Here is a 22,282-nt window from a genome sequence, read left to right as displayed (position 1 = left end):
CAATATGTCATTAAGCTCAGAAAACCTTTGTTTAATTCTTTCCTAAGAAGAAAATTAAAACATTCAAACTAAAGGTGCTTTCACCTTCTGAAAGGTCTCCTGCTACTTGTTCCTGCTTTTGTTGCTGGCATACAGCAGCAATCAATGGCATATAACGTATCTTGATGTCAGCTGTCTTCAAACACAAGTGAGCTGAAGAGTTTGGCATCACCACATCTTCTCCAATCTCCAAAACAGGAATACAAAATGTTATTAAACTTCACAAATTGCGCAAATGTCACCAAAGGTTGTTCCTCACTTAGACAGTTTAACAGAAACCAGGGTATTCTATTTGTTGACACCTTGGGTGAAAATGATTGATATCAAGATGAAACTAGTGTTAAATGAGTTTTATTCTTTTAAGCAGTTTCTAAATAACATTTGTTTCAACCCAAGAACAGATGAGGTTTACAAGCATTTGAGATCCATTTACTTTATATTTTTGTGCAGTATTTAGGAATCCTGCAAACAGAATATTTAGGTAAGATGATGTTGCTAGTCATCCAAAGTAGCTGCTCGTTTGAACAAAAGAGAAAACAGAGAAAGGGACACAAAGGAAGGTGTGAAGAAATGGAAAAGAATAATGGAGATAAACTATCAAAGTGGTAGTCAGAATTCTAAGTCCAGACCAGAGACAATGATATTTTTGGTATTGCTTTATGTATCTGTTCACAATAAAATACCATGAAATCACATTAATGGTTATAAATTAATGAATTTTTGAAAGCAGCAAGCACAAAGATAAGTATAGGAAATGAAGCATGCATAATTGAAGACTCCAATTAGGTTTTTCCAAATGTAAAAAAAAAAAAGTAAAAATTAATTAATTAATTAAAAAATAGATACCACAGCATGTGGTATTTTGCAGTGTTTGCTGTTGAAGCTAGAGTATATACCTTCAAACCAAATGAAAGAGGAAGTTCTTACACTTGATGGCTCTCAACAGGTCTGCAGTAAAAGGGGTCAACTGGACGTCTGAACACTCATCTAAGTTCTTTTGAAATGGATGGAGTCTTCTTTTGTGTGAACAGAACATGGAAAACACACTTGAGAAACTGAAAAATAGGCTACTGGGATCTAGGAAATAAAGTCTACTGAGACTAGAAGAGGTAGTAGAATGACTATGAGAAGTATCTTTTTTTGTTCTCTGGTACACTCAAACAGCAGGGAAGTTCAGACTCTAAAAGACTTCCTTAATTACATCTGGACGGCATATCTCAATAAATTATTAATTTACTTATCAGTTTATAAAACATAATTTTGAGCAAAATATTGTGGCTTCATTATCCAAATGGTGTGATGGGTTTAATATGCTATGAAGTTGAGGACGCTCAGGTAGGAAACGCAAAATCATCAGGAAAACCGATTCAAAATATCCTGGTTTGCATTTTAGAAAAATGGCCTCAGATAACCAAGTTCTCAAACACTTTTTCTTCTTAATGCTTTCCAAACAGTTTCTTTGTCTAGAATTGTAAGTTGTCAGTGTAAGTTATTGATACATTCATTCCCTGAATGGTTTTGAAGAACACTTTTAAGTAACCACTCAAAAATGCACATACAGGACATCATAAGGAGTGATTACTAAAGACTTCTTAGCAAATTCAGGAAGAGAAAAAGATGGCACTGGAAAAGTAGATGGTTAATTTGTCAATGGTATGTACTAAATTAATTAAAGTTAAAACAATACAAATTTAATAGACACTGTTGCCGCAGGGATGCTTTGACCAATTTCTCTCTGTTCAGTTGAGTGAACTACCTCACTTTCAATATTTCAGTGAGCTGAAAATGCCTTAGAATTAAAGATAGCATGGTTTACATTGTAATTACCAGGACAACAATATATTTTTTTATGTTTAAATCTTTAAATAAAATAAATGAATTGTAACTTTTTATAGGTTCACGGGGTCTTCTTTTGAGAGACTCCTACTTGGATAGGTTGTTCATAGCCAAACTCTCAAAGTTATTTAAGCACTACTCTTGCTCCCTAAAAGCAGGCTCAGATATTGGACAACCCAAAACATTTCAGACAATCTTAAGAGGAATGATGCATGTCAACATCGGGACAGATAAGAGTATACTAGCTTTTGTCCCACAAAAAGCAAAGCTATTCATAAGCTCAAATAAATAAATCAGAGCTATTCATAAGCTCAAATAAATAAATCAGAAGCATGGAAAAGACAAATCAAGCCATCTCAGCTATTCAAACAGAAGATTGGAAGGTGAGCAAATGAAATATTTTGGGTGTATGTGTGCTAGATGTCTACTATTCTGCAGAGAAACAGACACAATTCAAACACATTACCGCATTTTAAACAAATAGGATAGCTGGAAAATAAATCGTTTAAAGTTAGCAAACTCACACTGCGGAGAAATGTTTATTACAGAAATCTGATGTTAGCAGTTACCTGCTTCAACCTACCAGAGGACAAATCTGCAATGAAATGTAAAACGAATTGCTACAGAATCAGCAATATATTGTTAACACTGAAGAAAAATCAAAGACAAAAATACAATTTGTAAAGTATTCAAAAATATGACAACACTCCAGCTATGACACTAAAAGTCTATAGTATGACTAAAACATTAAAATTAGAAGAAATGATCTGAAGATTAAGAGATTTTCTTGTGTCTTGAAAAGTGATGGTAAGAAAGGAAGTCCTGACACATGAAATCATAAAACCTAAACAGAGGTTAAAACTCCCACAGTTAGAACATTAGGCAGGATGAATACTGTAGAAAAGCAAACGAGAATCATCATGGAGCAAAGCATTTGCTCAAGAATGGGCTTCACTCTTATACTGAGGAAAATAATACAATAAATTTAATAAAAATAATACTAGGAAATCCCCAAAGAGTTGATAAGAGAAAGAAAATAACATTTTATACAATAGATAGAACAGAATAGAAATCCTTAAGAAACAATTATAAGAGAATGTAAGTGATGTCCTCAGACAAGAATATAAAATCTAATAGATCCAAAAAAGAAAAAAATAAGAAATTTCTATTGCTAAAAAGATAATGATACACACAGGGAGAAAATGAGTGGTTAGTGAGACTGATGGAGATGAAGCAAATCCCATTTTTGAGGTTCCCAACATTTTAATCTGAGAATCATATTTGGAGTGACCAAACCCTCCCCAGAAGAGGTGCCAACAACACTTTCACTTACTTGTTACTTTTGGAGCAGGCTTAAGCTGCAGAATTAAGCTAAACCAATACCGAAAAAAAAAAATAATAACAAAAAAAATCAAAAGAGTAGAATAAGGTTGTTACATAGACTTAATTTTATGAGACAAATACCAGTTGGAATGTAATTGTTACTATGATTTCTCCTCATTACAGTCTGCTAAAATGTAACAATTTTATAAAATATCCATACTATGATGAAAAGACCGCAGAACACAAACATGGAATTGAACCAATTCAGTGGAAACAGGAGTGCATGCATTCGGATCACATCACTGAATTATTTTTTTTTTATCAAATCACGCAAATAAGATGGCCTTTGGGAATCAGTTAAAGAACCTGGAAAGTCTGTTGTGTGCCTGTCAAGCACAACTGCATCTTTCTCATGCATCTTTATACATGAGACTTGAAGAATCCCTAGGCAGAAAGATGGACTACTCAAAACATTGGCGAAAACAGTAAATTCTCAAGCTGAAATCAAGTGCCTGAATTCAACCTGGCAGTACTAGCATGGACATGGACTTCCTACTTTAAGAAAAACAGAAAATATGGTGTAAAAGGGGACCTAAGGGAAGCAGAAAAATAGGATCATTGCGGAGGAAGCAAGCTGTATCTTGGAGAAATTTCATCTCACCATATAATCATAGACATCAGTCCCTGGGCAGTGATCAGAAAAAAATAATTACTGATTAAAATCTGGCAAAGAGAAAATTAAGGATTAAGTGAAAAGCAGAAATGAGCATTCATTTGTTATACAGAGAATATCCATCAGCTAATGTAAAGCTACAACAATGTAACAGCATTATAAGAACACATTTTATGTGGGTGAGAGGTACAGACACTTTTTAAGTAGAAAAAAAACAACCTGAATATCTTCAGAAATTATTTACTGACGTAACTGGAATTGCAGAACAAACTTCCTTAGGTTAAAGATTCACTTTTGCATTACCTATGGCAGCCTGTAGCATCTAATAATGGGATCTCAGTATCATCATGGTCCATGAGTATCTATCAAACTTGCAAAGATACCATTTCCCATAGATAAAACAGTTTTTTGTTATTTGGGCCTTTTTCAAGTCTCAGAAACTTGGTAGAGACTGCATAAGGGGAAGAGAAACTTCTACAACTGGGGGTTGCTCCTTACCAAAGACCTCAAATTTGGCTTTCTGCAGAGCTAATGTCACTGGAGTACTTGAGAGCTTGGACTGTAAGTGATTTCTTTGACAAAAACCACCATCACCACCAAAAAAAACAAACACTGAATTCAGGATGTAAATACTCCTGAAGATGTCATTGTAAGTTTCTGACCTAGGGTTCGATCATCAGAAAGATAGGATACTCATATACGATGTGTTTTTCTATCAGAAAATACAGGCGGTTTCTTTAGTTATAAAGGAATGTCCACCAGAAAATGGAAAAAGAAAATGGAAAACAAACAAACAAAAACCAAACAACAAAACAACAACAACAAAAAAACACTTTGAATCAAATAGATAACATCAAATCTATGCTGCTTCAGAAATGACATTCTTGTTTAGAAGAAAAAAACTCCACCATGTTAGAGGACAAACCTCATGCTAGATCCTGAAAAAATAAAGAATTAGTCAACGCATTAGAAGAGGATTTGAAGTGAAACAAGCTTTTGTGAGAGAGTTAACAAGCAGGATGCTCTAACTTAACTACAAGTCAAGAGAAATGGACAGAACATTTAATTTCTGTGCAAACTTTATGCAAAAGATGGGAGGTTTGCAGCAGCCCCTACAGATGCCACAATAAAAAACAATAAGAAAAAATCTCCAGCCAGTATTGTTGCATAAACATAGTCTGAGCTTGAATGTATATTTAGTTAAATCAATGAACCAATGTTTTGTTCTACAGAATTAGCTGAACATTTTCCAGGGGAAAAAAAATGTTTATTTGCATTATTAATGAAAACATGAAAAGATTATCTCACTTAATGTGATAATTACTGTACTTCACTTTAATACTGTCAAGTAAAAGCTGTATTTCGTGAAAATGTGTTAAAAGGCAGGCTTCAGCTTCTGTTATTCTCAAAATGATGAAAGCCTTCAAAAAAAAAATCAATCTTACCGTCTGTAAAAACCTATGACTAAGTAATCTTAGCAAGCCAATAGGACAAAATCATTTTAAGATTCATTACACCATGTAAATCCATTGAATATTTGAGACATAAACCAGTCAGGAATGCAAGTCTTAACACAACCATCAGCCCAACCTTATATCAGATTTGATGACATAAAAACCGGACACTCATACATTCTCTTTGTACAGCACTCTGAAATACTCTGGCAAGTCACTAGCTGTTCTGTTCACCAAAGTGCAAAGCAGGTTGTGATAAATGGCAATAAGGACTTTTTTTTTTTTTTCCCTGCAGAAAGGATGTGCTATGTCATAAATCTATAGTGATCTGGACAGACAAATGCATGAAAATTCAGTTATAATAAAACTACATGATCAGTGAAAGCTTTTGTTTACTGTGTCCACTGGATTTTGAATTAAGCCACGTGTAAATGTCCTCTCAACATTTTCCATACATCTGTATTTCTTATTTTTATTATGAACATGTAGTGTTGGAACTGCTTCAACTTTTATGAATTGTTTTTATGCCCATAACCCCATTTTTTCTGTCATTATTGATACACAGTTACCCTGCAGAAAGTTACAAACTAAATCTAATGTACAGAAATTTGTTAGAACACTAATTAGCTGGTAAGTACAACCTCTTCCCATTTTTAGAGCAGATTCGGATAGATAATGAATGGAACAACAATTTTGTTTCTAAATCTGCTTGTATTCAGATTTAGGACTGTCCTGCTTATTAGGACAAAGAAAACACATGGAAAATTAAACATTAAACTTTATTCTATATTCTGTTTCAATAGTGTGTGCTGAGAGTGGCTAATATAATAATCTATAGAAGATTCAAAACCAGTTAAGTTTCACAAAATGTTTGAAAGTTAACATTTAAAAAATGCCAACAAATCCCATACTAGTTTCATTCCAGAGTTTAATAAGGATTTGTTGATCATTTACTATCATAAGATAAAAGACATAATCCAAACAAGTGGCAGTAACATAGCTTCTCATTTGCTTTCATCTTTTGTGCTAAAAATGTTCTCTAGGGGAAGCACAATTGCTACCTCTTAATTACTAAATTAATGTTAACAGTCCAGAGGTCATAGGCACACACCTGTGCCATATAAGGTTAACATTATCTTCTGCAGCATAGAGACAAAAACCTTGGCTCTCAACACTCTCCCAGGTATATGCACATACTTGTGTAGGCCCTCACATAAAAGCTAAAGGAAAATGGTATCACAGCATACATGGGGGCACTTTAAAAATGTATAAAGAAAACAAACAAATAAAATTATAATAAAATAAAGTAATTATTTTAAATATAAAATTTTAAGCTTTATTTCCCTGTTCCATGGCATGCATGACCAATACTGATTAGGAACGGCAATTACTCACAGACACTTGCCTTTGCTTACACTAGATGTATGCTGAAATAGTTTTCTGCTCTATGAAACACTGCTCTGCAAATTAGGGCTAGAAAATGATTGAAATATATAGGTAATAGCTAAAAAAGACACACACACAAAAAAACAAAACAAAACAACAACTGCGTTTTCCACTTTGATATGGCATATTTAAATTCCAATTTTCCTTTGGATTTTAATGCTAATTATCACATACACTCATAATAATAAACTGCTGTGAAACTAAGCCTCAAACTCAAATTCACATGCAGAATCCAGTAGCTAATACTGTGTTACTAACACAGTAGTGATGCCAAACCATCATTCTTAGCTGACTAAAATACAACACACTGCAGTGGGTACAGCCTAGTAATGCAAGAAACATTTAAATGTAGATATCAAACAGGTAAGGAAACAGCAAGGAAGCAAAGATTAAAAGGATATTTAACAGAAACCTATCTGCTTGCTCTGGTTTTGAAGCAACAAATATTTTAAAGCATCATAACATTAAAAAAGAGGAATCTCCACTGCTATGCTTTCTTCAGCTGTTAAAATGTTATAATCAATGCCAAAACTCACTCAAATACCTAAGCAACGTAAATATTTTATTTCTCTTGGAAGTTTTATACATTCCCTCCACCCAAAAATATGTGGGTACCTAGTAAGTGACAGACACAAGTGAAATGAAACAGAAGCCTGGTTCTGTAAGCACTCCATGTCATAACCCAGTGTTTCCAGGTACATGGTATAACGGAGGTGGGGGAGGTCCAAAAGGATATGCTACATGGAAAAACAGTTTGCTGGCCACAATTCAGAGTTCAGCTGGCTGCCTTAGCAACTCTCAGGATTGCGTATGTGAGTTAAATGCTCCCAAAAACTTGTTGGCAGTGTGGGAGCAGCCATCCCAGCCCCACAGGGAAACCCTGCCAGTCCGTTGTTCAAACCTGAGCCGACGGGCTCGCTTGCCCTCTGCAGACTCTCAGAAACCAGCAGTCACCGAGACATGGTCGTTCTCTGCCTTCTCCCCGAGCAGTAGGGCTAAAGACCAACAGTGACTGGCTGCTGTGGGACACACATGTGTACGCAGTCAGCTGTAGAGCTACAAATGACCACACAATCAACCTCTCAGGTGTGGTGTTCCCCCTTTTCCTTCTGTAAAGGAGTTGAAGGTTGTCAAATGCTTTTGCTGAAATTTTACTCAGCGAAACTCCTGCGATGGACATTAAATAGTTCAGAGAAATCAGTATTTTCTGTTGCACTAAGCTTTTCACAGGACACTGATTCATATCTGCTGGGATTAGTAATGTCCAACAGTTCTCACCCCAGAGGTGGCAGCAAGTCTGAACGGACGGGCTGTCTCACCGCAGGAGCAGTCTCTCCTGCTAAGCCTCATGGCTCTTTTGAAGGCCAAGCAGCGAGGTATCTGGCACAGCAAGCCAGAAGACAATTAATTTCTACGACCCCTGGGTTTTGCCAATAAATATTTTCTCCAGATTTACGAAGAAATGTAGATGCTCTGGTTTCGTATTCTCTTATGCATAAAGTATTTGGAAACAAAAACCTATTTTCCAGCTTAAACTTGCATCTGAATCACTATTTTCTAGTAAGAGGATTAAGATGAACTTATACTGTTCATTGTACATTTACATACTGCCACATTTGCAGCATTGTCTTCCTGCTGCATAGTCATTTAATAGCTGTATTATAGCTATCTCTCCTACTAAAAAAAATGAGAGCTCTACACTACATTGAAAAGTAAAATATAGGGATGAAAAAAAATTGAAGTGCAAGAGATAAGCAATTCAGTTGTGGAGAATAAATCTTCATCTGCTCCAGCCACTACTCTAATGCACCAACCTCTTGAAATGTAGGGTTTGTGATTACTTTGCCACGCAATAAGAAGTTTATAACTACAAATTTATCATCTTTATAAAGAGGTGAATCATAAACTCATGAATGGTAGATACAATTTATAGACCAATAAGATACATGTGAGTACAAAATTGAGCTTCCCCTAGGTAGTCTGTATCACAGTCCACAGTCTCCATAAAGAGAATTTCCCTGTAGTTGAACTGCGTCTCTTGCACGCAACGTTTCAGTTGTAGAACTATACTTCTAAAGAGGTTTAATGGCTTTTACATGTTTAACACTTAATAATTTTCTTCATTTAAGCATTTTAGAGGTAAAGAAAATAACCATTAAAGGTACTGACCAGATAGAGAAGTATTGTATTCTTTATTTCTTCCATCATTCTTTCAAATGCTGAAAGAAACTTGCAGTGTGCAACTTCAGTCAGTATTTACCAGCTTGCCAACTATCACCTTCATCAAAAATCCTTTTGTGTGATATTATTGCTCTATATGATCAAAATAACATGGCTTACAAAATTCATTTATTACTTAGTACTATGTGAAAATCAAAAAGGTACACATGGAAATTAATGAACACATATTTTTAACGTGTCAAATATATTTTATATCATCATCAGAATTAGCACATCTGAACAGTTCAAGCTGTAAACATGATGCATCCTGGACTTGTATATTTACGAATATGGTAACAAAACAAACACTAAAGTATCTTAACATACATTTAGACATGCTTAAAAACTCAAGAGCAAATTAAAACTAAGAATTTTATGTTAAATTAATCTGTTATTAAGCAAACATGAATTAAAATCATTGTTTTAAAAAACAAGTAGACCACCCCAATTCCATTCTAACTTCTGACCCTGACGTTGAAACATAATGACAATATTTATACAGAAAAAACAAGAAATGCTTTGTTTGTTTTTTGTTTTTTTTTCTTCAATACTAGAGTAAATACAGTATCACCATTAAAAAAAAACAAAACAAAACAAAAACACACAAATATTAAAGAGATATTTTAAGAATACTCATTTCTAATATTGAGTGATGATTGCAATTCTTTCCTTTTAACCTTGCTACTGATGTTATACCATTGCTTTCAAAAACCCGCACTCATGTGCCCTCAAGGGAAGGAACAAAAAGAAAAGATACCATCTTGCTACACTTAAGAAACTGGGAATTTGATGCATATTACTTATTCCTACTGCATCATCTAAGAAGATACCCACTAGGGTTTTGCAGAAGAAAACTGCAGATAAGACAGCTCAGAAAAAGGAAAGGTTAGCCATTAGAACATAAAGAAAGTATCATTCCCAACAACGGTGTTGATTATGCTTAGTAAAAATGTAAGACAGCTTCTATGGCAAGTATTATAATAGTAAGACTAAATATTTTTTTGCATTTAAAAAGAGGGCATATCTTCTCTCTTCACAATCCATTCCAAAAACTATTCTTCCAAACTTCAGCCAAAGCAGAACATTATAGTATCATGACATAAAAGCATGAGGACTGTACATGTAAATGCACTGTGTGTCCATTATGCCTGCACTTTTATTTCCCAGGCTTCACACCACAGTTTTGGTGTGTGTGTATCAGAGCAGAACGTTAACAGGAGAGACAGAAGAAAAACACTCTCATTGTGTTTCTCTACCTCCAGAAAAAAATAAAAAATAAAAAGTGCATTAGTAATAAGAAAATTCTGTAAAACACAAGCACTATGCACATTCTGCTTAAATAGGGGAGCATGAAGAACTGAATTGCTACAGATGCTGAATAGACTTCGTATCAAAAATGATGAAGCATATGGAAATCTTGAAATTATATCAGAATTTTCTAGACTGCGCCCTTTGAAAAAATAAATAGGTTCAAGTTATGTTTAGTGCCATCCAATCATCAAAGTAGTCTGTAACTTTAGAATTATTTTGTGTTAACTTCACATTGCATGACTCAATTCAGACTTCAGTATTTGTGTGTGGATGTCAGCAGGCTAAGCACAATCAGGACATGAGCAACAGTCTGGCAGATATAACAGCAACAAAGCAAGACACAGGAAAATGGGGACTGCAGCCAACACTCTCACTGTGAATTTGGGTACCATACTGTAGCTGTAGCATATGCGTACACAGAAAACAAATAATGTTTTATTACAAAGAGGACAGTTATCATGACATGCATAAGAACTCCAAGTCTCCATCTCAAAAAAACACTATATAATCCGCTTTAAGAAAGACAGCTTCTGAAAAATGAGCACTGCAAACTGCCAAAGAGATACCCCTAGAGTCTTTTATCATTATTTTACCATACATCTCAAAGAGATTTTTTAACCCCAGTTCCATATTTCTTACTTTTGTACTACCCCTAGTTAGTTACGCCCATACTACAGTATAGCCTAAACTCCTCCATGTTGACTGTTAATCTGATTCATTATAGAACAGTCCTAGTTCCATGTGTTTTACAATCTTATTTAAAACAGAATTAATTTAGTTCTAAGAAACAATTGGAAGGAAGAAATAAGTGCAAAGATGAGAATAACAGTGTAACATCAAGTATTTATGATAAAAAGAATAATTTATGGCAACGAAAAACTTATCTTTTACATTAATTAAAATCCAGTGTAAAAATACTAAACAGACTTTTCTCCCAATTACTTTTCTTGTGGGTACATAACTAAGAAAAAGTAAGTAAGAGTTTTATGAGAACACCCTTTAAACTTCAGAGAAACATTACACCGTTATTTCTATATTCTTTAGAGAATTATTTCTATACTCTTTAGAGTAAATCTTGTGTAATAAGACAGAAAATAGTGCCTGCAGAAGGGAGTCACTTTATAGTCACACTATTTCAAGGTAAATAGCTTTTGTTACTGTTCATGATTCTCAGTAAAGAAAAACTTAATTTCTAGTGATCACTGTCATAAAAACGTTTGCTATGCCTTGTATGTTTTCAGGGCTTTTTTCAAGCTAGAATTAATGTAGATGAGGCTATATTTTTTTCCAGTCATACAGCCAGGGAATTTAATAATTTTCTTATTTATACACCCATATAAGAAAGTGAAGGCTGTAAAGTGAATTCAACATACATTTGTGTTGTTCAATAAAGATGAGCTACAACTAACTTGTTTTCAGCATTTTTTTCTGATGTGCCTATAATAAAGTTCTACACATAATAAACAGAGTAAGTCTAAAGCAATTTCCACTTTACCACAGCTTCAGTGGGAACTTATAGCAAGCTATGCTTTCCCTCAGTAGTATTACAGAAAGGATTCAATAGTCACAAGTTACAAGGCGTAAGAACACCAAAAGTAGAACAAAACCCATGCACTTCTGGCCATTGCCATCCTGACATAAAGACAGCAGAATAATTAAAAGCCTACAGCCCAAACTCCAATATCCTCCAATATCCAATATTTGGCATGAAAGATGATGCTATAAAATGGTAACTAGCAATTTCTAGAGAGGCAACAGATCTAATTGAACTGTGGCAGCAAGAGCTCTTGCTTACCTATTTTCATTCTCTCTCCATGAGCTAGCTGAAATCTGATTAAACAATCTGAAGTAGTGAAGATAAGAGATTCAGAAGATACCGATATCTATAAGCAACCTTTTTTTCCTCCTTCTATTCCCCCTTCAGAAAACATCCTCAGTATATTTCCTTGCTAGAAAGTAAAGATGCAGTAGCATTAGATAAGAAAAAAAGCAAAGTGCTGTACAAGCCCAGATTAAAAGACTGCCCTCCTGAAATGACATTCAGTTTAACTGGAGTAATGTTATAATACAAGAATATCTTAGAGTGCCTTATGTTTGTCTCTCCCCGAGTCACTACCTATGACATACGTAGTTTTTCAGTCTAGGCAGTTAAGCACTAAATATTGAAAATATCTTCATGAAATTATGCGGGCGTTCAGCATCTTTGAAATCTTTCATCAACTTGTATCTCTTTACGTGACCTTTGGAATCAAATGCAAGGAAAGAAGACTTACAAATTTAGCAACTGGCTTTGTAGAAGCACAAACTTAACTTTTAAGAGACCTAAAGATTCTGTGGTGAAAGGAACTTGTAGTGCCTCAAACTTGTAGTCCCTTGTAGACCCACTGATCACGAGGTTCCAGTCTAGACACAAAGATAAATCTACTTTTGTATGCATCTGGTGGAAAAAAAAAGTTTCTACTTTTTAGTGCTAATTTAATAATTTTATAAACACAATTCTTTTGAAATAAGAAGAGAAGCATTGTGATTAGTTCAGACTTCAACTGTAGACAAAAGAGAGTGAAGAGTCTAAAAAATGAGGTGTAAATATACAGGTAAGTACAAAATACTTTCAACATTTTCTGAGCAGAAAATGTTATAAGGATTTTAAACAGATGACATCTGCATTTGCAGTAGTTAGACTGTCTGACAGAACAAATGTACTAAAACTCATTAAAAAAGCCTACATCTGAAAGACTTCTCATGGTTTGTTAGGTCCACAATTAGCACATCTGCAAAAGGAGCTCTACGAAGTCTCTCTCTGAGAATCAAGAGTTAATTTTCAAGAAGAAAACAAAACACATTCATGCTGCTGAAGTAAGGGATGTTGTAGTATGCTTTATAATTGTCCACATTTTTAAGTGAGTGGAAAAATATACCTAAGAATGGTATATAGTTATTTACATATTTTTAAATGACCCTGGTGGTCGTTTTCAAATTTTAGTTTCAATAACTGTCAGGATAATGTGCTAAAGACTCTACAACCACTGCCACAAGGCCTGGGATAGCTTCTAAGCAGCAGGATGTCTGGAACAGTTGCAAATTTGATGACAGCTCATTTAGCTGTTTATCTTTCAACATGGACTTAATAATATTTAGGAGCTTACTGTAAGGCCATCTTTCAGAAGAAAATTATGTACAGTTACAAATTATTCACAGTGTTCAGAATTTTCTTGATCATCCAAGTAATAGTGTTTAGAAACAAGCTTTTAGGAAGATTTTTCTGCCTCTATTGTTGTATCAGTCAAAAATGAGCTATTAGAAAATATAAAAGTTTTCATGTAGAAGACTTCCAAACAGTAAGATACACAATTACATAAGAAATACATAAATAAAATACACATTTACATAAGAAATACAAAAAGAGACCATGATAAATGTCCAGATTGTCCACATAAGCTTTTCTGGCATGTGTCACTATGACCGGAATGAGAACAAGGTCACAACAGAAGACTAGAACACTGGAAACAAATTATTGCATCTGAAATCACTTGGAGAGGAAAAAAAAAAAGTTATACCGAAACATACTGGATTAAAATCATATTAAAGAAAATTATATTAGAAAGTTTATTATATTAGTCGAGAAAGCAGACTATGAAAAGTTTGATGCAGACATACAGATAGTGCTGGAAAACCTACAAGTAGCAGACATCCAGCATGACTGGGAAGAGACAGCAGCTGAGACCACTCCTAGCCACGCTATTCTGCCCTTGAGCAGACTGTCGTGTCTGTGCAAAAGGAGGTGCCACCTCACCTGGCTGCCACTGCAACAAAACAGACGAAGCTCAGGGCAGATCAGGAGAGACACGAGACAGACACTGCTGAATCACTTAAAATCCGTAAAAATAAAAGGATGAAGAGGTGGCCTAGAAAGCTGCTGAAGCTACCTGGTTTTGGCTTAACTCCTTGTAAAGAAATAGGGAAGAAGATAGCATCCCTGAAGCCGGTTGTCTCAAAGGACTATGTAACATCTTCTCTCATTTTGGATATTAAGTTTCTTCAGACACCTGCAGCAATAATCCATTATTTGCCAGGCAACTAAGGTTCTAGTTTACATCCAAGTGATTAATCACCTTCCAAAATTTCAATTTATTTTCCACTGCACTCATTTACTATTGGTCCTTTACTTTCTTTCTCCAACTGCATGTAATTGTGAGCCTGCATATGCTGAAAAATCAATTCTTCATTACCACTGAAAGTTACTGAGGCTAGAACAGGCTTGCTAGTAGTCCTCTGATTTTAATGGAGTAGAAGGTACAAAAAAGAAGAGAACTTTTAGCCTGACAAGGCCTTGACTCTCGCTTCTGGCAGCCCAAGTTTGCTGATCGTATTGGAAAGCACACATATTTCCAGCATGAATTATGAGACAATCCTGAGTGAACAGCAGCAGCCACCCACAATTAATGTTATGCTTCCATTTCATAACACACGCACAGACACACACACAGAAAAATTGGGAAGCAAAAAGCTTTTCCACAGCTTCATGCTACTTCCAAAAATACAGACAGAGCATTTCAGCCTGCCTCTAAACTTCCCTATCTCCTTCTCCACTCTCCCCCTCTCATTTGTCTAGATGTTGGGTTACTATCCTATTGCCTTACGAAGGGGCCGTAATAGGGAAAGATTAATAAAGGCTTTGATCAACATCACAATTGCTTTACAAACCAGAAAAGTAAGATAATGCAGTACGCTCAACTGCAAACAAGAAATATGAAAACACATTACCAGTGTAAGGATTTTTAATGGGTATATATTCACATTGTCTCTGAATATTTGAGTAATTACAGAATATGACATTCAGGTTCTATAACTGAAATATACTCCAATTGTTTGCCTTTATGAGCAAAGTAAATTTCAGGGGATTAAGTTTCAAAATTTTGAGATAATTAAATCAGTCTTGCTCTTTTTGTAACTAAAACCACCATCTTTCTGAAATATAATTTATGCAGAATCTCGAAAGTTCAGACCACTTGAAAAAGACAACTCACATTTCGAAAAAATGAACCTGCAATTAAAAGAATTTCTGATATAAGACTATAAATTTATTTAGAAGCTGCTGCTTATGTTCCGTTTTATGTAAACATATTGAAATTAATATCTCATCCAAATGAATATCTCCTCCTCTGTATCAGTCAGTTTTGGGAGTAGTCCCTCCACATCCACAGGTAGTGACCAAAAAATATAAAAGAGTAACTGCAAGAACCCTCATTGAAGCACAAGTTGTACAGGACTACCTTCTAAATTTATCTGCAAATCCTCATTTCTTTTATGCTGTTCCTCTCTAGAACAGTTTACAAATGACTCTTTCACTAATAAAATATATATATCAATATTAAATCTTTAGGTCAGCTACCGGCCTATCAACAACATTTTCCAGAATGTTAGAATTTAAAGAAACTTAAGTGCAAAAAGGACAGCAAAATTTAAAGAATGCATTTCTGAGTACAAAACAAGGCTTCTCTAGTACAGCTTTTCAGTCTGATGGGTTTGAATTTCAAACTACAATTTGTTATCCATCTGGATACTAAACCAAAAATGTTGTCACCTTGCTGGACAGAGGGTCTCTAAATACAAAGTACTGCATATCAAATAACTGCAATGGAATATCAGTCTTTGTTTTTAAAGTACACTTCTAGGGTTTCTGCCTGAGGAAAGAGTCCTCAAAGGGAGGGGAAAAAAAAAAAAAAGTGATGCATAGTATCACAATTTCAGAGTGTCTAGAATGCTCCATTCTTTTAAAAAGTGAGTTTTAATGCAAAAAAAAAAAAAAAAAAAAAAAAGTTTTTGGGAACTCTAGCTTCTCTGTAAAACATTCTGCACTCAGTGGGATATGAACAAATCCCCATCTTCAGAAGGAGATACCTCTGCAATCAATTCTTGGCTCTCCAGAGGAAGGAAAACATTTTATTATTTTTCTGGGAGAAAAAGAACTCCCAGAGTATTTCATTGGTCTGATGGGGAAAAGAAAGATTCAGGAGTCCCTAGTATCTTTGGTATTCAAAAACCAAAGAGATCCCATGGTTCTTTTTTTTTTTTTCTTTCTTCCCTTCATTTTTACTTCCTGTATTTCATGCTTATTTGCTCAGACGTCTGAAATCAAGTTATTAAGCACTTAACTGATAACCGTATTATATTTTGGTGTGCGACTTTACTTCTTCAGTGGGTCAGCCTATGGAATTATTGGTTTAATAGAATTTTAAGTGAAGATACTATCACAGTAGATGTCACATTTTAGAGATGAAGGTGCCATTTGGAATATACTGATAAGGCCCTGTACATTTCCTGTAGGAAATTTCTAAGATGACTTTATGACCCTAGGAATATGAAAAGGAGATATAGGGTGTTCTACTTTTGTTTTATTTTTCCTATTTGATAAATGGAAGATGGAAATAATCCCTCTTGGCTATTAAAGTAGTTCAAACACTTATTTAATTTTAGCTATTTTGGCTGTAGGCTCTGGAGTTGTCTGCAGCAATGTTAAGTCCTGGCAATCTTTGCTTTCAGACCTTTATGGGAATATCTATATGGAATGCAATAGCTGGCTGCTGCCGTAGGAGGAGAGACTACAAATGAAGACACTAGGCTCTTAAGTGCAAAAGAAAAAAATATTAGTTTTGCAGATGTGCACATGTCCAAATATCCAAAACGTTTTCTCTGTCCTGCATAGCTTCCTTATTCTGCTTCCATATGGTATAAGGAATTTTCCATTTTAGCATTCAGAGACTGTTTCCTAACAGGAACTACTAGATAGTTTGGTAGTTTCTTAGTAAGCAGGATAAATAAAGTTTATTATTATTCAAAAACAAGACATCAAGACAATTATCTTTTCCTTGTAAAATTTACTACAAAAAGCCTGTGGAAGAAGATGTATGTCGTAGATTACTTTATATTCAATGACCAGCTGTTTTAAATTTGGATATTAACTAATTCACGCTTTTCTCTGTGCAAGAGCTGAATGATATAATAAATTTCCATATGCCCCAACATGTGCCAGCTATAATAGGTTATCGAAAATCCAGCTGCTGTTATGATAATAGCTGCCAACGTTAGATCTACTGAAGAGAACAATGAATCAGCTTCAAGTCAACTAAGACATAAACTGACTGAGTTCTAAGATATGTGGGAATACAATATAGCTGTTCATTTAAAAGTAAAGTTGACCCAAAGCCACATGAAAATACCAAGAATCTGCGTGCATTGTTTAGGGTATAAAATTAATGCCAGATTAACATATAATGGCAACAAAGATAATAAATAGTGAACCTGTATTTTTATAATCAGCTCCATTTCAAGCAATTGCTGTAAATGTACAGGAACATACTATAAACTACGAAAAAAAATATGCAAACAGACTCTATTCTGTTGTAGCTTTCTTTTCTTTCTTATATTTCACAATTCCCATGCAACTCTTGCACGACATTTTACATGCCTAGACTGCTGGATTTTTGAATAATCATGAAAAATCAACTATAAAAATGATTATGAGAAACTGTTTGCTTTTGTTTTAATATCCAATATTTTAATGTAATTTTAGTCAAGGGTATCCCTTTGAATTAAATCCCCCCTCTTAAATCATTAAAAGAAACATATAAAAAATATATTAGATTGAGCAGAAGTAGCCAAACAAGATAACTGAATTAATTCTCCAGACAGATGTTTTTATGACAATTGGCACAGTCATACACACAGAAATATGTCAATATTTAATTTTAAAAGCTAAGAAGACTTCATTGGATATTAAATTAGTACTTGTGGTTACACCTTTGCATGTAAATGGAACTATTGTGTTCAGGTCAGCATAAGTACAACATTATGATATATACTTTTACTTCTTAGAATTAACTGTTCTTAAGGAAAATAATTTTAAAACTATACTATAAATCACCCATTCCATAAGCAGGATGATAGTATTGCTTTATCAGTGTAAATGTACACCAGCCAAAGGACATAAAATACTGTTTATTAAAAAAAACAAACAAACAAACAAAAAAAAAAAACAAAAGCATTTACATTACCTGGAGCTGGCTCATCTCCGTAACACAAAGCATACAATGTTCAAAAGCCACATTAAAGAAGACTTCAACAATTTTAACTTCAAGCAGTCTACATATAGCGTTTAAGTATAAAAAATAATCTAAGAATGTATTAATTGAAAAAGATTAGGAATATATCGACAAATTAAAAGCATGTCATGCAGAGATTTAAGATGCTTATAAAATCTCAAGCAAAGGGTCAAACCACATCAAGGATCATACAAAAAAAGTCAGACCTTGAAAGCTCAGAGAAGTTCATTCTTTTTTAATACCTTAATGAAGAAGTTGCAAGTTATTGTGTTTTCAGCCACATGTTCCTGACATTAAAAAAGCAACCATAAACAAAAACAAACAAACAAACAAAAAAACAGCCAACAAACCCCAAACCACTATTATTTTCCTCAAATATTAATAGACTTACTTTTCTTTAAGGAAATCCACTACTCGTTTGAAGTCTGCCACGCAGTATTCTCTTTTCATGTCCATGAGCACACTGTCAGAGGCTGACTGGACTGGTATGTGCAGAAAAGCATACACTCTTGGATGATTGAGAATCTTTGCCATTTCCTATGAGTTATTCAAAAAGGAAAAAAAAAAAAAAAGATTATGAAACCAATACACAAATCTCCTTTAAATTCATATGTGGTACAGTGGTACATATCATTTGTAACACTTCTGAAACCCAAATAACACTGAGTTACAGTAGCCCAGTTGAGAGAGTAGTGACATATGAAAATATATGGAAACAATTTTGTTTTTAAAGAAAGAAGAAAGCTTTCATTTTTCATTTTTCATTTCATTTTCATTTTTTTTCATTTTCATTTTTCATTTCCTTTGAGATAGGCCTGACATTCCCTAAGTAGTACTAGTTATCCATTTAGAAGAAAACTTCAGAAGAAAATTATTGTGAAAATCAGTGCTTTCAGACAGTGGCTGTTTTCAATTTCATTAGATGGCAAGGGTTAGCTGCTTTCCTGTCAGAGTCAAAAGAGTTCTCAGATGCCAATATATGAATGTCTCTAATTGGAATATCCTTAGAGTTGGCAATTTGCTAATTAAAGTATATCTGATCATTTGCAAGACTGCTCCAATACTAGTCTGAAATCTCTTAACTGCGTTATTACAGACTCCAGGGATTAAACGCGTTTGGTTATAAAATGGATAGAACTAAGCAGTGGACTGCTAAAAGCACAGTAATGGCTTGAAAAGAGGCAGGGGATGTTATGCATTATGTACAGTTACAAAAGGACAGTAAGAAAACAAGGTATAGGTAACAGAGAGTCCCAAAAAATAATCAAAATCAAAGCCAGACCAAACCCCAGACTGCCTTTTCCCTTTGGTTAAATTATCCTTATCTCGACCCATGAAATTTTTTTTTTTTCTTTCCATCTTATTTTCTTCTCCCTGTGTTCTTCTGGGTAGGGGAAGTGAGAGAGCAGTTTTGGTGGAGTTCAGTTGCCCAGCAGGGTAAAAACACCACACAAGGACAACAAGGAGGGCTTCTTCAAGTTTATCAATAGCTAAAAAGATGATTAGGGAAAACATGAGCCCGCTGCTGAATGTGGTAGATGTCTTCAAAACAAAGGATATGGAGAATGCAGTAATTCTGAATGCCTTCTTTGCCTCAGTCTTCACTGCTAAGACAAGATGTCAGAAATCTTGAACCCTAGAAACAAGAGAGGAAGTCTGGAGAAAAGACGACTTTCCCTTGGTAAAGGAGTATCAAGTTAGAGATCATTTAGGCAAACTTCACACCCACAAGTCCCTGGCCCCCAGTGGAATGCACCCACAGGTGCTAAAGGAGTTGGTCAATGTTATTGCTAGGCCACTCTCCATCATCTTTGAAAGGTCATGGAGAACAAGGGAGGTGCCTGAGGCCTGGAAGAAAAGAAAACTGCAGGCCAGTCAGCCTCACCCTCCATCCCCAGACATAGAGCTACTGGAGCGAGTCCAGAGAAGGGCTACGAAGATGATTAGGGCACTGAAGCGTCTCTGTGATGAGGAGAGGGTGAGGCCTGTTTAGCTTGGAGAAGAGAAGACTGAGAGGAGGGGATCTTACCAATGTATGTAAATACGTGGAAGGAGGGTATAAAGAGGATGGAGCCAGACTCCTTTCAGTTGTGCCCAGCACACTGGGCCATGGGCACAAACTGAAATGCAGAAAGTTCCAGCTGAATATTAGAAAACACTTGTTTACTGTGAGGGTGACAGAGCACTGAACAGGTTGCCCAGAGAGGCTGTGGAGTCTCCTTCTCTGAAAATATTCAAATTCTGCCTGGATGTGATCCTGTGCAATGTGCTCTAGGTGATCCTGCTTGGCAGGGGGTTTGGACAAGATTTGATCTGCAGAGGTCCCTTCTAACCCCAACTGTTCTGTGACTGTGATTTTAGAACAACTACTCGTGTATACTCTTGTGCATACCTTTCATCTAAGAAGTATGTATATACAAAACCTGAAAACTCTCAAATCACTTTAGAAAGCAGCTTTGAAGGTTTCTGTCTAAACTTCTATTATGTGTTTATGATAAGCAATTACATTACTCAGTGGAATACCTACCCTCTCCCAGATATGTAAACTAAATAATACAGTAATAATTATATTGATAATGGAGGGTGTAGAATTTGATGCACAGCAAAGGTGTGTGCAGCTGGCTCTCAGTGGAAGCCAGGGGTAGTTAGCTTTGAGACTGAAAGAGTAAAGAACATGCCACCAAACATCCATAAAAAGCCCTTTTAAATGGAACCACTTGCCTATGTCCTTAATTTTAGACATTCAGCTAGAATACATTGTTCAAACAAAACAGAACAAAACAAGTTCTGCAAAATAATGTCACAAAATGGGGAAAACATTAATTTTTCCTCATTTAAGCTTTAGAAAATACTATAAGTTTATAAAAAGCATTCTGGTAGTCATGCAATTTTTATTTTTATTTTTTTTTTGCATCAGTAGCATGTCTAAAATATCACAAATGGCAGAAGGGCTGGAACCAAGCTGCATACCACAACCCTACTGCTTAACTCTTAGTTCAAAATACTTCACTCAACCTTCAAAAACAGACTTATGATACAAGAAACCAATGAAAGCCAAGTTTCATAATATGCTTCTGAATCTGCCAAGTTCATAAAAATAACTCTACAACATAGAAAGAATTAATTCTCTCTCACTCCTCTCAAAGTTGGCAACTTCTGAAAAACAGACTCTTCACTAAGTGATCACTTTGTGAATTCTTTTTGAAGGTAATCAACTACTACTTAGAATTTCTAGCTATAAAAACATATTTTTAGCCCAGCTTTTGCAAGGCTAATGACCATTTGATAGAAATCCATAAATTTCTATCGCAACCAAGATCTTGAAATATTATGTTTTAAAAGTTATGGTTTTGTTCCTTTCCCTCTGCATTCATACTAAACAACACTTATATTTTTAAGATTTGTCTTTTTTAACCTTAAAACACAGATCAATTCTTTCCATTATAGTAGCGGCTTTTGAATTTTGTACAAAACTAGCCACATATTGCTGGACAGCAGGAAATAAAAGCATAAATAACTTGTATTTACCTGTGCTAAAGACACCATATATAGTAAAGAATGAGAAACTACTTTGTCTTACCACAGTTTCATATTGTCTTTTAAAATCACAACTGAGGAACTTCTCTAAGCATTTTTTAAAAATTTGTTTTCATTTTTCTTCCTCTTTGCTGTAAGAAAATTAACACGGTGCTGCAAAATATTAAACGTAGAAAACAAATACTAAAAACTAAAAACTAAAATGTGAGAATACAAAAATGTTTAACCCTGAGAATACCTGGGTTAAAAAAACACACCTCCCAGACCTAGTAGTTTTTTTTAATCTTACAATAACTTGCACAAACCTGATGGTCTCACATTTGATCTGCTTCAGGGGCATG

The 22,282-nt window shown here is 34.8% G+C and overlaps 1 protein-coding gene across 7 annotated transcripts in view; it reads right to left on the bottom strand.

The window, feature by feature from the left end:
- Positions 1–22,282, bottom strand: part of CDKAL1 (CDKAL1 threonylcarbamoyladenosine tRNA methylthiotransferase) — a 494,283-nt gene that overhangs the window by 191,792 nt on the left and 280,209 nt on the right. For all 7 annotated transcript variants that reach the window (XM_072033334.1, XM_027451212.3, XM_027451213.3 and 4 more), the window contains one exon: positions 18,796–18,941. In XM_072033334.1, the coding sequence (XP_071889435.1) occupies positions 18,796–18,941 (146 nt within the window). The remainder of the gene's footprint in view (positions 1–18,795; positions 18,942–22,282) is intronic.

This window comes from Anas platyrhynchos, chromosome 2 (assembly GCF_047663525.1).
Source record: "Anas platyrhynchos isolate ZD024472 breed Pekin duck chromosome 2, IASCAAS_PekinDuck_T2T, whole genome shotgun sequence".
Lineage (NCBI taxonomy): Eukaryota > Metazoa > Chordata > Aves > Anseriformes > Anatidae > Anas > Anas platyrhynchos.
Note: the sequence above shows the minus strand (reverse complement) of the source record. Positions and strands in the feature narration are given on the sequence as shown.